Source organism: Anomaloglossus baeobatrachus, chromosome 7 (genome assembly GCF_048569485.1).
Source record: "Anomaloglossus baeobatrachus isolate aAnoBae1 chromosome 7, aAnoBae1.hap1, whole genome shotgun sequence".
NCBI classification, from domain to species: Eukaryota; Metazoa; Chordata; class Amphibia; order Anura; family Aromobatidae; genus Anomaloglossus; species Anomaloglossus baeobatrachus.
The window spans coordinates 174594483-174610858 of record NC_134359.1 but is presented as its reverse complement, the minus strand read 5'-3'; the positions used below and the strand labels follow the sequence as shown (position 1 = coordinate 174610858).

Sequence of the window (16376 nt, the reverse complement as noted above, 5' to 3'; positions counted from 1 at the left end):
TCCCCTAGCCAGTACGTCGGCTACTACCACTCACCACGTCAAGGAAATGAGCACACCAAAGCCAGTTCTAAGAAACTCTTTGGCGTTGCATTTTTTCATGCAATATGCTCACGACAAAAGACAGGTGGTTTGCATGCTCTGTTATTGTGGCCTAAAGCGAAGCATAAATGCTCTGTATCAGAGCACCACAAGCATGATGAGGCATCTGAATTCAAAGTATTAGATGCCATGGAGTACACACTTGAAAACCAGGGAAGATCAGAAGCTCCTCCTGCTCCCTCTTCTGTTGCGGCCTCTGTCTCTTCCTCCAACTCACAATCAACAGAGCTATCTGCCTTCCTGGAAAGAGAGGATGAACAAGCACCACCACCACTGGCAGTGTCACTGAGCCTCTCCACACTGTTCATTTAAAGTGTTCAGCTATCCATCCCCCAAACCCGGGAAAGAAAGAGGAAATACCCGCCTATCCACCCACGAGCCCTGGAGTGGAAACAAAGGCATTTCAAAATTCCTGGCTTTTGAAATGTGGTCATTCAGACTGGTGGAGACTGACATTTTTAAAAAGAATTGATGTCGGTGGCAGTCCCACTGTACGTTGTTTCCACCCCCCACTGCTTTTCCAGGTGGGCCCAGCACACACACGTGTTGCGGACCACACCAGGTATGCACTGCACAATGCTATCAGAAAAACAGAGACCAAGTAGAGCGGACCTCATATTTGTTGTAATATACATGGACCCCATAGAATACATACAAAAACTTGTGAACAAGAAGGGGTATTTATCATGGTTTTTTTTTTAAGTAAAACTACTGTACCACAGTTGTGAAAAAGTATACAGTTTTTATTATTACAAAAAGTGCAAATATCAAAAATCACATGTGATGACAGTTAGTAGTTAGACATACATAGTTAAAATCTAATTAGATAAGACAGAGAGAGAAAAAAGGTCCCAGGGAGGGAGACAGACTACCCCTTAACTAAAACTGGTAAGAAAGTAGTATTACTATATCCAGGGGGGGCATATAAGTAACCAAAAGATATCAATAGTATACCCACTGGGCTAGTGGAGTGATGGAATGTCCATACATTAAACAGTAACCAACGGGATAAGGTCCAGATCAGGGCCTGAATACACCAGTATGTAACACCACCAGAATAATCTCAAAGGAAAAAAAAAAAAAAAAAAATGTCATATAGTGGTGGGTAAAATGGCACCTGAAGGACCTACCTGTGGTATGTATAGCACCCAGAAAGGGAGTCTGTCAGCCTCACATGTGGACCCGGTCCCACACCAGATATGCACTGCACAATGCTATCAGTTGCAAGATCCACATAACCACTGATACGTGGACCAGTATGCACAGGTATGGACCTTATACTGTATCTCCCTAACTGCCCACTGAGTAGATGTAATGGTGGCTAGACCAGAGACGGAAGGCATTCTAGCATACCTTACCACCACCAAGGATTGCTGGACATTTCTTTGTCCATGTTACCTCCTCCTTCTACCCCACTTCCTCCACCACCTGATCATCCGGTTAGAGTAAGGGGCACTTTGCACGCTGCGACATCGCAGGCCGATGCCGAGCGCGATAGTCCCCGCCCCCGTCGCAGCTGCGATATCCTTGTGATAACTGCCGTAGCGAACATTATTGCTACGGCAGCTTCACATGGACTCACCTGTCCTGCGACCGTCGCTCTGGCCGGCGACCCGCCTCCTTATTAAGGGGGCGGGTCGTATGGCGTCACTGCGACATCACACGGCAGGCGGCCAATAGGAGCGGAGATGAGCGGAATGTAAACATCCCGCCCACCTCCTTCCTTCCGCATATCCTACGGAAGCCGCAGTGACGCCGGTAAGAGATGTTCCTCGCTCCTGCGGCTTCACACACAGCGATGTGTGCTGCCGCAGGAACGAGGAACAACATCGGACCGTCACGTCAGCGTAATCATGGATTACGCCGATGCTGCACCGATGATACGATTACGACGCTTTTGCGCTCGTTAATCGTATCATCGAGCCTTTACACACTACGATGTCGCATGCGATGCCGGAAGTGCGTCATTTTCAATTTGACCCCACCGACATCGCACCTGCGATGTCGTAGTGTGCAAAGCCCGCCTAAGACCTACATTATCAACTTCAGCACAACCACGGGGAAATGACAGCAGGCTGTTCTGAAACTCATCTATCTAGGGGCAAATCTCACACCGCGCATGAGCTCTGGACGGGGATCAAACAACAGACAAATGAGTGGTTGTTGCCTTAAGCCCAGTCTGGTGGTGTGCGATAATGGGCAAAAACTTGTAGGAGCTCTGGCGCATAAGCTGAATTTGGTGGTACAGAGCTTCCTTAAAAATTACCCACATATGTCAGAGCTACTGCTGAAAGTGTGGCAACTCTCTGTGAACTTTCGGCATTCTCATCCTGCTCCTGTTTGCCAGTCTGCGATGCAGTGTCACTTCAGTCTTCCTGTTCATCGCCTCATATGCAACGTACCAAGAAGGTGGAACTCCACCTTGCATATGCTGAAGAGACTGTGCAAGCAGCAGCAGGTAATAGTGCATTTTCAGCTGCATCATGCACAGGTAAGACGCTCTGCGGAACATCACTTCATCACCAACAAGTGGTTCTCCATGCAATACCTGCATGCCATGTTGCATTGGTTTGAATACTCAATCAACATGGTCAGTGCTGATTACTCCATCAGCATTACTATCCCGCATGTATGCCTGTTTGAAAAAACACTTGAGGCCATGATGGATGAGATGGTGGCACAGGAGGAATTGACACTATTAACAGGACTGTCATCCACACAGGGTTCCAAGGGTGGTTTCCTGTACCGATAGCAAACATCTACACAAGTTTCCAATCAGGGGATGGTTTTGGAGGATGATGAGGAGAAGGTTAACAGTCTTCACAGCAGCGTGGCACTCAAATTTGTTCAGGGGCATTACTACAGTGTAGCTGGGGGATACACAGGACCCAGCCCACATACCTTCAACCAAGGACAGCTTGTTATTGCCTCTAAGCAGCCTGGCACAGGAACCAATAGATGCTGCAATACCTGTGCAACGACCACAGAGTTGACAGGATTGTGAAAAGTGCTGATTACTGGTTAGCCACCTTGTTGGATCCACGCTACAAGGCCAATGTACCATTGTTATTTCCGTCACTGAAGCGGGATCGAAAAATGCGTGAAAACAAGTGCACACTGTTAAAGTCACTACTGACGTGATTACCACCTGACAGCAGGGGCTTAGAGGAAGAACAAGACAGAGGACGAGGAAAAGGCCAACGTAGCTGGTCCAGTGGCACCAACTTAGGAGGGAGGGTTATCATGGCTGAAATGTGGATAAAAAATTCATCAGCAGCACGCCACCACCATGTGATACAGTCCGTATTACCAGGTGGCAGCGTTTCAACAACATGGTGGAAGAGTACATGTCCACACATCTACCTAAATGATGTGTCTGCCCCATTGAACTTGGGGGTCTCTAAATTTGACACATTGCCTGAGCTTGTCCTTTATGCCTTGGAGGTGCTGGCCTGCTCTGCAGCAAGTGTACTGTCGGAACGTGTGTTTAGCACAGCAAGGGGTGTGATCACATACAGTCATATCCTCCTGTCCTCAGATAAGGTGGGCAAGCTCACATTCTTTAAAAGGATAAAGCTAGAAAAAAGAAGTGCTGATAGGGTAACACCAGATGACAGGAGTAGTATATATAAGAAATATACACTCACCTAATAAGGTTGTGAAAGTCACAACCACTGACAAGCATGAGATAATGGCGTCTGCCGCAGCCCCACATGGATGAGCATTCAAACCAGAGAAGAGAAGGGGTTAACGCTGCACATCAGCGAAATGAAGGTGTAGAGATGTTGATGAATAAATATTTTTTTTATTTCAGAAGTCTACGCATTTCGAGGTTGAAGCCTCTTCCTCAGGACCAGGACATCAACCTGTCCTGGTCCTGAGGAAGAAGTTTCAACCTCGAAACGCGTAGACCTATGAAATAAAGATATTTATTCATCAACAGCTCTACACCTTCATTTGGCTGATGCGCGGCATTAACCCCTTCTCTTCTCCGGTTTGAATATTCATTAAAAGGAACCAGGCGTGTATCACACAGGACTTGTCTGTACCTGTGGCTGACTAAACAACTATACTAGCCGCATCCAGCCATCAGTATACTCTATGTGCCATTCACAATGTTTTTGGGGCATTCCAAGAAGAAAAGAAAACTAAAATAAAAAAAAAAGTTGTCTACATCCTCCGCCACCTCTTCCACCTCAACCCTCTGCTCTTTCTCTTGGACCTCCTCCTCCTGGTTCAAGACTTTTTTTTATTCTATCATAATTTGTCATTTTCTTACACACACCCCCAAAGAAACAAAGAAAAATGTTGAAAAAAAATAATGTTGGCTACCTCATCCCCCTATTCCATCTACACCACCACGTTCACCCCCACTTCATTTTTTTCCCCTATGTTATTGTAAAGGGGTTCTGGGTGCTCTGTGGGTCAACTGCAAAACAGGGTCTATCAAGGACTTATTGAAAACTGTTGCTCTGTGGGTATACTCTGCCAATGTTAGCTGTCTGGGTCAGCTCTGAATACAGGCTCTGTAACGACCTGTTTGAAAATTGTTGCTCTAGTAAACTCTGCCAATGTTGGCTGTGTGGGTCAACTTTTGAAAATTGTTGTTCTGTGGGGAAATTCTGCTAATCTTGTCTATCTGTGTGAACTCTGAAAAGAGGTTCTTAAGGGCCTTTTTGAAAATTGTTGTTGTGGGGGATCTCTTCCAAGCCTCGTACTGGACCATCAGCTTGATCCAAAATCCAATAACCAGTTTTTTAACTGCAACAGCTATAGTGTAAGGTAGGGGAGCTGGAATTTTGATTCTGTGGGAGAACTGTGAAAACAAGCAGTGTAGTAATCTGATGAGCACTCCCTCTGTACACAGGCAATGTAATATTCTGCACTTTTTATTTTTGGGGGTGAAAAGAATGTGGACAGCATCAAATGGGGATGTGGCCATGGTGCTGCTGCTGGTGGTGGTGGAGAGGGGAGCTATTGCAGAGAGAGGAAGTGGTTGATCTGTGCAAGCAACATGCCTAAATGAAACACCTTCTTCTGGTGCATGCCACAACATCCAGCACCACCATTTGATAAGCTCTTTATTAGCAGGAGGCAGTGTTTAAACAACATGGTGGAAGAGTATGCATCCATATGTGTGCAAGTAGTGAGTGATGGATCTTACACATTTTGTTCCATTTTCTTCACTTCAGCTTTCCCTCTTGATCGTGGCCCCAGTACCGACAATGAACAAAATGGAAACAGCGTTCTATTCTATTATAACTAGCTGTAGTATTCAGCTGTGAACAATATTTTTTTAAAACTTAACATTTCGAGCCCTTGGCACATTCAGTCAACAGCATCGGGGAGGCACCTAAAGACAAAGTGGATAAGCTTGGGGCTAGCAAGGCTAGGTGGCGTACCTCCAGCTCTATCCCTAATCCAACTACGAGCTTTCTAACTGCAGCAGCTGTAGTGTGTGGTACTGGAGATGAAATTTAGGCTCTGTCGGGGGGGGGGGGGGGGGGGTAACTGTGAAAACAGGCTCTGTAGGAGCCTTTTTTTTTAAATTGTTGCTCTGTGTGGGAACTCCAGCACTCTTGGCTGTCTGGGTTAACTCTGAAAACAACAAGCTCTGTAAGGGCAATTTTGAGATTTTTTGCTCTGCTCTGTGGGAGAACTTTGAAATCAGTCTCTAAATTTGTTGATTAATTTACTTCCTATGTAGCCGTTATTGTTATGGTGATGGAACCCATTTAAGAAATTTCCCTTTCCATATTTCTTTGCAGGTCAGTTGTGCTGCTCTTATCCCCATTTTGCTTGTTTTGCAGCTCCCTAAGCTCTTACTACAACCATTTTACAGCACAGAAGTTCAGGTCTCCATTAACTTGTATGGGGTTCAGTGTCCAGCGTTAAGTTTTAGGACCGAACTGTAAACTAAAGTGCGTCTGAACCCTCCAAACCTGAACATCCATGAGTTCACTCATCACTAGCCAGCAGCCCTCTATTTTTAAATTGTGTAATAAGTGGATTATGGTAATTTCCTTGTGTATAAGATGCCACAGTTAACAGTAATCAGTAATGGACAATTGTTGCATTTTGTTGCATTTTGGACATAATATGTGGACTGCTTAAAGGGGTTGCCCAGGCTTGGCACAAAAGTCAGCGTGACTGCAGACTTGTAAATCCTCACAACTCTGACAACAAGCGCTGTCAGGATTCTCCAGTGCCCCAGCTGGTAGCGGGTGGTGATGTGATAGCAATTATGTATTATGCATAGTCCTAGCCACATTCTCAGAAGATGTGCACAAACTCACTCAATGCAAGTGAATTAAGCATGGCCATGCATGTACAGTATAATTGGAATACAGCTGTAAGTATGCATACTGCAGTCACTTGCCCACCCGCTTCTAGCGCTAGTGAATCCTGATAGCACATGCGGTATGTAATGTGAGATTCACAAGTCTGCAGACACTCAGAGTAAATGCAGACTTTTGTGAAAAACCTGGATAACCTCTAAAATGAACTGCTTTGGAATTATTCACATCCATCAAGGACTGTTTTTTGGAAAAAAAACTATTTTCTCCCACACATCAAAAATCTGGATTGGGTAGGGATTTATTGACTGACATTTGATTGCTAGTCAAGAGCAGAGATAATTGTCTTGCACAAACAAAAATAAGAAAAACAAAAATCAAAAGCACTGAAAGCTCCTAGGGCTATATAGAGCGTTCACAAATTCAAAGTCATAGTGCCGAGGAAGGCTCTAACAACATGTCATCGGCATACATTGTGTGGGAGACACAAAGATTCTATGGCGAGTGGAGGGGGATTTGAAGCTACATTGAAGACCGATGGCAGTGAGTAGTGGAGGGGCCGGAGAGGTCAGTGTTGAGAAAATTATAACAATTTTCAATTTATTTATTTTTTATAACCTTTGAATGACCCATTATGGTTCAGAAAAATGGCACCCAGTAGCCACCATTTTGCTGAATTCAAGCAGAAGACAATTGCAAAAGCATCCTCAAAATTCGAGTAGAATTCAATACCACTCATCGCTATTATAAAAACATACAAATAAAGTAGAGAAGTTTTGGGATCCTCTTAAGTGAATAAAATTAAATAAAATAGAAGTTTATGGGCCTTCAGATCAGTAGTTGTCTTTAGGAGGAAGAATGAAGCATAATGTGTAGCTCGGTGAAACATGGCAGTGGCTTTGTGATGCTCTGGGAACCCTTTACTTCCTCTGGCACTGCAATTCTTCACTGCACAGAAGGAAAGGTGAATGCAATTAACTATCAAGAAATCCTTAAGTTTGGACATCATTGAAACTTCCAACAGGACACTGGTTCCAACAACATGAAGTCCACTAATGTTAGTTTTCAATAAGAATTGTAGAAGAATCTGGTGTGGTTATCAGAGTCAACTTATTTGAAGCCTTTTTGATGGAAGTTGAAGGAATTTTCAGCACACAAAGCCAAAATTATTATTGAAATAGAGGCTACTGCCTTTGAGGAATATTCTTCAGGAATATGCTAAAAACATATCCCAGTGTATACTGGAATACTCAATCAAAGCATCATGAGGGGACAAGGTTGTGGTCACTACCACAGCCTATGCTTCCTCCCTGATATGAAGCGTCATCTCATCAACAAAGCTCATTTCAGGAGCTGGGCAGGTCCCTGTACACTGACATTGTGCGATTGGCACAGAGACAGTATGCTCTGTGCTGCCGACTCAAATCAGTAAGAGCCTCCTACAGAGAAGAGCACACTGATCAGAGTACCCCAGTGGTGTTTAGAGACAAGTGCTGACCCCGCAAGTGATGTCACGTGCGGGGGCAGCGCTGATCTCTGGATGTCGCCAAGTACTTGGATAATTAGTGTGCACTGCTGTTTTGGCGGCTCTACTCATCTGAGTAGGTCACCGTATATCAATAAGAGTTAATTTGGTACCAGACCAGTTCACAGAAAAAGACAAAAAACTCATAAAATCACTATCTTTATTGTAATTGGAAAAAAGAGAGACTGCCCTCACACGAGGGACAGTGACAGTACAAAATGGCCATAAATTAAATTACAAAGTGCATATAAAACACAAGGACCCAAATGAGTGAGCCTTAGGGTACCTTCACACTTAGCGATGCAGCAGCGATCCGACCAGCGATCTGACCTGGTCAGGATCGCTGCTGCATCGCTACATGGTCGCTGGTGAGCTGTCAAACAGGCAGATCTCACCAGCGACCAGTGAACAGCCCCCAGCCAGCAGCGACGTGCAAGCGACGCTGCGCTTGCACGGAGCCGCCGTCTGGAAGCTACGGAGACTGGTAACTAAGGTAAACATCGGGTATGGTTACCCGATGTTTACATTAGTTACCAGCGCACACCGCTTAGCTGTGTGTGCAGGGAGCAGGGAGCCGCGCACACTGAGCGCTGGCTCCTTGCTCTCCTAGCTACAGTACACATCGGGTTAATTAACCCGATGTGTAATGCAGCTACATGTGCAGAGAGGAGGGAGCCGCGCACACTGCTTAGCGCTGGCTCCTTGCTCTCTTAGCTGCTGTACACATCGGGTTAATTAACCCGATTTGTACAGCAGCTACATGTGCAGAGAGCCGGAGCCGGCAGCACAGGCAGCGTGAGAGCTGCGGAGGCTGGTAACTAAGGTAAATATCGGGTAACCAGCTTGGTTACCCGATGTTTATCTTGGTTACAAGCTTACCTCAGCTGTCAGACGCCGGCTCCTGCTCCCTGCTCGCTTCATTTGTCGCTCTCTCGCTGTCACACACAGCGATCTGTGTGTCACAGTGGGAGAGCGCCTTTGAAGAAAACGAACCAGGGCTGTGTGTAACGAGCAGCGATCTCGCAGCAGGGGCCAGATCGCTGCTCAGTGTCACACACAGCGAGATCGCTAATGAGGTCACTGCTGCGTCACAAAAAGCGTGACTCAGCAGCGATCTCGGCAGCGAGCTCGCTGTGTGTGAAGCACCCCTTACTTGATATAGCCTCTATCTGCTATGTATGAGAAAGGATTAATCTTCAGTCAGGATAAAAAAATCAGGCAGAGCAGGGCTAACCATGGACCACTGATGAGCTGAGCAAATGGGAATTAGGAGAACACAGAGGAATTATACAGACTAATATGTATTTTGGAACAGTGGACGAGCCATATACAGTATATATAACAACATCTAGCAGAATCAGTCTCCAACATAAGATACCAAGGGCCTTTTCACTTCTATAATAAACACTGGGATCAGACAGCTGCATAAACAAGGTACAGTAATCATACCATACTCCCCCATACATCAATAGGAGGGAAGCAGGACGCAACATGGACAGAATGGAATGCATCAATTTAAGCTAAGAAAAGCGCTTTACTATCGGATTACAAGATATTTTGCTGAAAAAATTATAGGTATTGTATACATAATGCTAGTTCTTCTTCTGTATAATTCCTCTGTTACCGTGTTTTTCCAAAAATAAGACCTCCCCCAAAAATAAGCCCTAGCAGGGATTTTCAGCATTTTCGGAGAAAGGCTTAAATATAAGCCCTCCCCCGAAAATAAGCCCTAGTCGCGGATCAATAATGAAGTGTCCGTGCAGCTAAAAAAGTTACAGATACTGCAGGACACTGCATTATAGACAGCGGCACCCGGCAATTACTCACCCGACACTGAGCGGCAGGACCTGCAGTGATCACACACATCAGATCACACACACACACACACACATAATCAGATCTCACACACACACCAGATCTCACACACAAACATCAGATCGCACACACAGTCAGATCGCACACATAATCAAATCGCACACACAAACATCGGATCACACGCAAACATCAAATCGCACACACACAAAAACATCGGATCGCACACACATCAGATTGCATACACACTCACCTCATTCAGCGACACCAATCTCTTCTCGCCGGGAGAATCCTTAGAGGCAGTGCGGTGGAGCGCAACAAACAGGACCTGCGGCCGGACACGTGACTTGCTGTCATTCCCTGCTGCCGTAAGTGTTGGATGTGATGTGTGTATGTGTGTGATCTGCTGTGTGTGTCTGCAATCGGCTGTGTTTTTCTGCGATCGGCTGTGTGTGTCTGCGTTCCGCTATGTGTATATGTGATCGGCTGTGTGTGCCTGTGATCGGATGTGTGTATCTGTGATCGGCTGTGTGTGCCTGCGATTGGATGTGTGCCTGTGATCGGATGTGTGTATCTGTGATCAGCTGTGTGTGCCTGCGATCGGATGTGTGTATCTGTGATGGCTGTGTGTGCCTGTGATCTGCTGTGTGTGTGATCTGTTGTGTATATCTGCGATCGGCTGTGTGTATCTGTGATCGGCTGTGTGTATCTGTGATCGACTGTGTGTATCTGTGATCGGCTGTGTGTGCCTGCAATCTGCTGTGTGTGCCCGCAATTTGCTGTATGTGATCTGCTGCGTATATCTGCGATCTGCTGTGTGTGTGTGTGTGATCTGCTGTGTGTGCCTGCGATCTGCTGTGTGTGTCAGCTAGCAGCAGGGTAGGACGGCATGCAGCACCCACCGGAGATCACAGGAGGACCTTGGAACCATGCAGGCATCCTGGTCTGGTGAGTATGAGTCTCCTGGGAAGTGGGGGGGTCTGCTTTTTTGGGGGGTAAACTTACCCCCAACCGTGTTTCTCCAAGAATAAGACCTCCTCCAAAAATAAGCCCTAGTGCTTTTTTGGGGGGCAAAAAAAATATAAGACAGTGTCTTATTTTTGGAAAAACACGGTACGTATATCTGTTATGCTAATGTGGCGCCCCTGAGGCTTCAGGCGCCACAGGGTACTGCACCTGATTTTAAGTACTGTGCTTATGCCGGATTCCAAGGTGACCAGTGCTGGTTCCACACAACACCACAAACTACACATTGCAGACTTCCCTCCCCAATGGGGACTGGGACCAGGGTTGGGTCACAAAGGGGGTCACCACAGCGGTTTGGTCTATAGGATGCCACCGCACTTAGGGACTCCCGATCTACTGGATCCAAGACTCAGGGTAAGGGAGGAGGAGTCATCGGGAAGTGAGAGGAGCCAAAGAACTGTTAGTGACAGTTGGAGTAGTCAGTCAGCGAGGGACTTTGGTCCAGAGAAAAACACACCTAGTGACGTTGGTGGGACATAGGAGTTACGGTCGCCAGTGGGATACGGAGTCAGTTCCTCCCTGGGACCGGTGCAGTTGGGGTGTAGAGCCCTAGGTTAGGGCATGCTTCAAGCTCATCTAATAAATCTACCGGGAGTGAAGATTTCACATTTCTTCACCCACCACAGTGTCCGGGGCACAGCAGCACATAGAGCCTGGGAAATGAGACTTAGAGACAGCCCACTACAGGTTTGCGCTGCCTGCGAACGGACTGGGAATTTTTACACAAAAGAAGGGGACCCCAAGTAGCTTCAAGCCACGGGGACCCACCAACAACAGAGCACATAGAGGAAGGGCCCACCAGTAACAATACTACCGGCATCAGGTTCCGAAGAGTATGGGATCACCTGGAGCCCATCTTGGTGGAGACCGGCACCCCGTGGGCAGAAAGGACAATCAGTGAGTAAACAACTTGAAGTGCAGCCCCTGTGTCGTCTATTTACTTGCCGTCGCCCTATTCATCAGCGCCACCGCACTACGACCACCATCACCCTCCCTGGGGCCTAGCTCTGCTTGCGGAGAGCTGAACCATCTTAGCTGCGTCACACCATCAGTCCCAGCAGTGAGAGAGACTACGCACCGGCAGCTCCCTCTCATAGCCGCACACCGCAAGTGGCGTCATAAACTTTATTTAGTAGCAAATACAACTCCCATCATCACCATCATCATCCCCTTCAATTATTTATAGACACCGCCAGGGTCATGGAGCCGAGCAACGCCAGCACTGACGTCCCCGGACTAGTCCGGCCCAGTTCCGAGTACCCCCGGCCCTTGGGCTGGGCGTGTTACTGCATTCAGTAGATATACTTTGCTGCTATACACTTAGTGGATACATATGAATGATACTCACCTCACCTATTGTACCATCACCCATTCCCTGTACACTTTGAGCCCTCGCGGGCAGGGTCCTCTCTCCTCCTATACCAGTCTGTTTTGTACTGTTAATGATTGTTATACGTATACCCTCTTTCACTTGTAAAGCGCCTTGGAATAAATGGCGCTATAATAATAATAATAATAAATAATAATAATAATAATAATGTATGAATATGGAAATTCAACGAGTATTTTTTTATACTATCTAGGACTGTAAACCAACTTTAACTCTGATATGACAAACCCCTGATGAACCTCATATTTATAGAGGGGAAAGGCGTCGGGTTGACATTTCTTTCCTGTTACATTTATGGGATCAATTCAAGATGGTGAATAATATTGTATTGAGCCTGATGAAGAGACCGGAGTAGTCTCGAAAGCTGCTATTATTACCATATTTTCAGTTAGCCATTAAAAGGTATGAATCACTGAGGACTTCAGTTCTTTTAAACAATTTTTTATCTCCACTGGCTAACACGGTACAAAGATATATTTTACCTGTATCTCATCTGTTGTCACTTTTCTGTTTTTCTCACAAGTGATAGGTTTGCTTTAAATAAGAATACAGTTGAACCTTGGATTACGAGTAACTTGGTTTGAGAGCGTTTTGCAAGACAAGCAAAGCTTTTTAAAAATGTGTAACTTGGTTTAAGAGCAATGCTTTGCAATAAGAGCAAATACTCAATGTGCACACTTCCGATTCTGTCCTTTCACCGTGCTCTGGAGGTAACGTTCTGTCCATATGTACTGTTTACTGTATACACAAACAAAGAAAGGGGGTGACCCCGCTCACCTGTACCCGAGATCAAATCCAGACCGTGCATGGAAAGAGAGAGGTAGGCAGACCTCAGCAGCAGCATGAATAGGGTAGATATCCAGCAATCTGGTCCAAAATAGGTTAAAAATTAATTATTTCTTTATTTCATGTTCAAGTTAAAAAAAAATTTCCATCATGAATTCATAGGAATACAGGTGAGAGCTCTTTTTTAACTTGAACATGAAATAAAGAAAGAATTAATTTTTAACCTATTTTGGACCAGATTGCTGGATATCTACCCTATTCATGTTTACTGTATACAGTATACCATTGTACAGTACAGTATATACTATATAGCATTTCTATCAATTTGCATTTGTGGATACAGTATTGTACTCTCTTGCAGCTAACCAGTACAGCACATTACTTGTACTGTTCCTCTCGAACACCAACAATTCTATTGTAAGCTAATGTGCAGTTGCTTTATGCTTTTTACTGTATAGTACAGTATTTTGTATTAGTGTACTGTAATAATTTTATATGAATACAGTACATTAGTTTGTATTACTGTACTAAGTTTGTATAAATACAGTAAATATTTTCGAGTTGTGGAACGAATTGTCTGAGTTTCAATGATTTTCTATGGGACAATTCACTTTGATATAAGAGTAACTTTGTTTAAGAGCACACTCCCGAAACCAATTATGCTCGTAATCCAAGGTTCCACTCTATATGAATTAGAGAAGATGTGTTAATGACAATAATAATGAACAAATAAAATTTTGAAAAAACAACAAGTAAACTTTTATCAAACCTTTTCAAATAGTTCAATGTGGATGACAATATTCCAATTGTTGACTTGAACAATATTCCAGCCCAATATGCTATTCCAGTCCCAAGCAAGAAAAGGAATAAAGATCCGAGTGGAAACAGCAGGTTCATAGAATGTAACTCAGATGAATCAAGATGTGGAAGCAATAAGCTGTGCCAGGTATCTCTAAAATAGTCATAACTGTATAAATTGTAAAACAATTAGTGCACTTACACTGGAGACAAACACCTTGCAAATATTCCAAACATTTTCTCTTTTTTTTCTTTTTGTATATAATATACATATATACTGTATATATATATATATATATATATATATATATATATATATATATATATATATATATATATATATATATATATATATACAGTTAGGTCCAGAAATATATTTGGACAGTAACACAATTTTCGTGAGTTGGGCTCTGCATGCCACCACATTGGATTTGAAATGAAACCTCTACAACAGAATTCAAGTGCAGATTGTAACGTTTAATTTGAAGGTTTGAACAAAAATATCTGATAGAAATTGTAGGAATTGTACACATTTCTTTACAAACACTCCACATTTTAGGAGGTCAAAAGTAATTGGACAAATAAACCAAACCCAAACAAAATATTTTTATTTTCAATATTTTGTTGCGAATCCTTTGGAGGCAATCACTGCCTTAAGTCTGGAACCCATGGACATCACCAAACGCTGGGTTTCCTCCTTCTTAATGCTTTGCCAGGCCTTTACAGCCGCAGCCTTCAGGTCTTGCTTGTTTGTGGGTCTTTCCGTCTTAAGTCTGGATTTGAGCAAGTGAAATGCATGCTCAATTGGGTTAAGATCTGGTGATTGACTTGACCATTGCAGAATGTTCCACTTTTTTGCACTCATGAACTCCTGGGTAGCTTTGGCTGTATGCTTGGGGTCATTGTCCATCTGTACTATGAAGCGCCGTCCGATCAACTTTGCGGCATTTGGCTGAATCTGGGCTGAAAGTAAATCCCGGTACACTTCAGAATTCATCCGGCTACTCTTGTCTGCTGTTATGTCATCAATAAACACAAGTGACCCAGTGCCATTGAAAGCCATGCATGCCCATGCCATCACGTTGCCTCCACCATGTTTTACAGAGGATGTGGTGTGCCTTGGATCATGTGCCGTTCCCTTTCTTCTCCAAACTTTTTTCTTCCCATCATTCTGGTACAGGTTGATCTTTGTCTCATCTGTCCATGGAATACTTTTCCAGAACTGAGCTGGCTTCATGAGGTGTTTTTCAGCAAATTTAACTCTGGCCTGTCTATTTTTGGAATTGATGAATGGTTTGCATCTAGATGTGAACCCTTTGTATTTACTTTCATGGAGTCTTCTCTTTACTGTTGACTTAGAGACAGATACACCTACTTCACTGAGAGTGTTCTGGACTTCAGTTGATGTTGTGAACGGGTTCTTCTTCACCAAAGAAAGTATGCGGCGATCATCCACCACTGTTGTCATCCGTGGATGCCCAGGCCTTTTTGATTTCCCAAGCTCACCAGTCAATTCCTTTTTTCTCAGAATGTACCCGGCTGTTGATTTTGCTACTCCAAGCATGTCTGCTATCTCTCTGATGGATTTTTTCTTTTTTTTCAGCCTCAGGATGTTCTGCTTCACCTCAATTGAGAGTTCCTTAGACCGCATGTTGTCTGGTCACAGCAACAGCTTCCAAATGCAAAACCACGCACCTGTAATCAACCCCAGACCTTTTAACTACTTCATTGATTACAGGTTAACGAGGGAGACGCCTTCAGAGTTAATTGCAGCCCTTAAAGTCCCTTGTCCAATTACTTTTGGTCCCTTGAAAAAGAGGAGGCTATGCATTACAGAGCTATGATTCCTAAACCCTTTCTCCGATTTGGATGTGAAAACTCTCATATTGCAGCTGGGAGTGTGCACTTTCAGCCCATATTATATATATAATTGTATTTCTGAACATGTTTTTGTAAACAGCTAAAATAACAAAACTTGTATCACTGTCCAAATATTTCTGGCCCTGACTGTATATAAAAAATAAATGAACATATAGAGCTAAATTGCAAGTGTTGCCTCAACAATTCAAGACATAGCAAACCACTGGTCTCAATGACTTCTTTTCTTTTTTTTTTTCTGCATGGGTCTATGTTTGGATTTGAAATTGTGCAACGTAGATCATTACATGTATTACCAGACACCCCATAATGTTCGACAACGAAATAGACAAAAAGTATACGGCTTAAAATATTCCATTTTATTCAACATATCTTTTCTTTAAAAACAAATAGTAAAAGTGGTTATAGTAACACAGGTATGGGCACCAGACGGAAAAGGAAGTAGAATACAAAATGTGCATTGGGGCCACAGGACTGGACAGATCAGCATTACTTCATAGTGAGTTAATTATATTTTTTTTCCATCATTTTGTTATGTGTCTCCTATTTGCCCACATACTATAGTTAGCTGTGCTTATATTACTATCTATTTATGCACTTTATCCTTAGGGGTTACTGAGAATATACTTTTACTTATTTCATGCACTTAGGCTATGTGCGCACGCTGCATCTTTTTTTGACCACAAAGATGCAGTGTTTCTATCTTGTGGTGACCACAAAGATGCAGCATTTTCATCTTTGTGGTTACTACAAAGAGCAGCGTTTT

General features: G+C 44.0%; 1 protein-coding gene across 6 annotated transcripts in view; it reads right to left on the bottom strand.

Annotated features, from left to right (window-relative positions):
- Positions 1–16376, bottom strand: part of PGAP1 (post-GPI attachment to proteins inositol deacylase 1) — a 1652111-nt gene that overhangs the window by 431355 nt on the left and 1204380 nt on the right. For 5 of the 6 annotated variants that reach the window (XM_075317804.1, XM_075317801.1, XM_075317803.1 and 2 more), the window contains one exon: positions 13704–13901. The exons of the other annotated variant lie outside the window; for it this stretch is intronic. In XM_075317804.1, coding sequence (XP_075173919.1) covers positions 13704–13901 — 198 coding nt within the window. The remainder of the gene's footprint in view (positions 1–13703; positions 13902–16376) is intronic. 6 annotated transcript variants of the gene reach the window in all.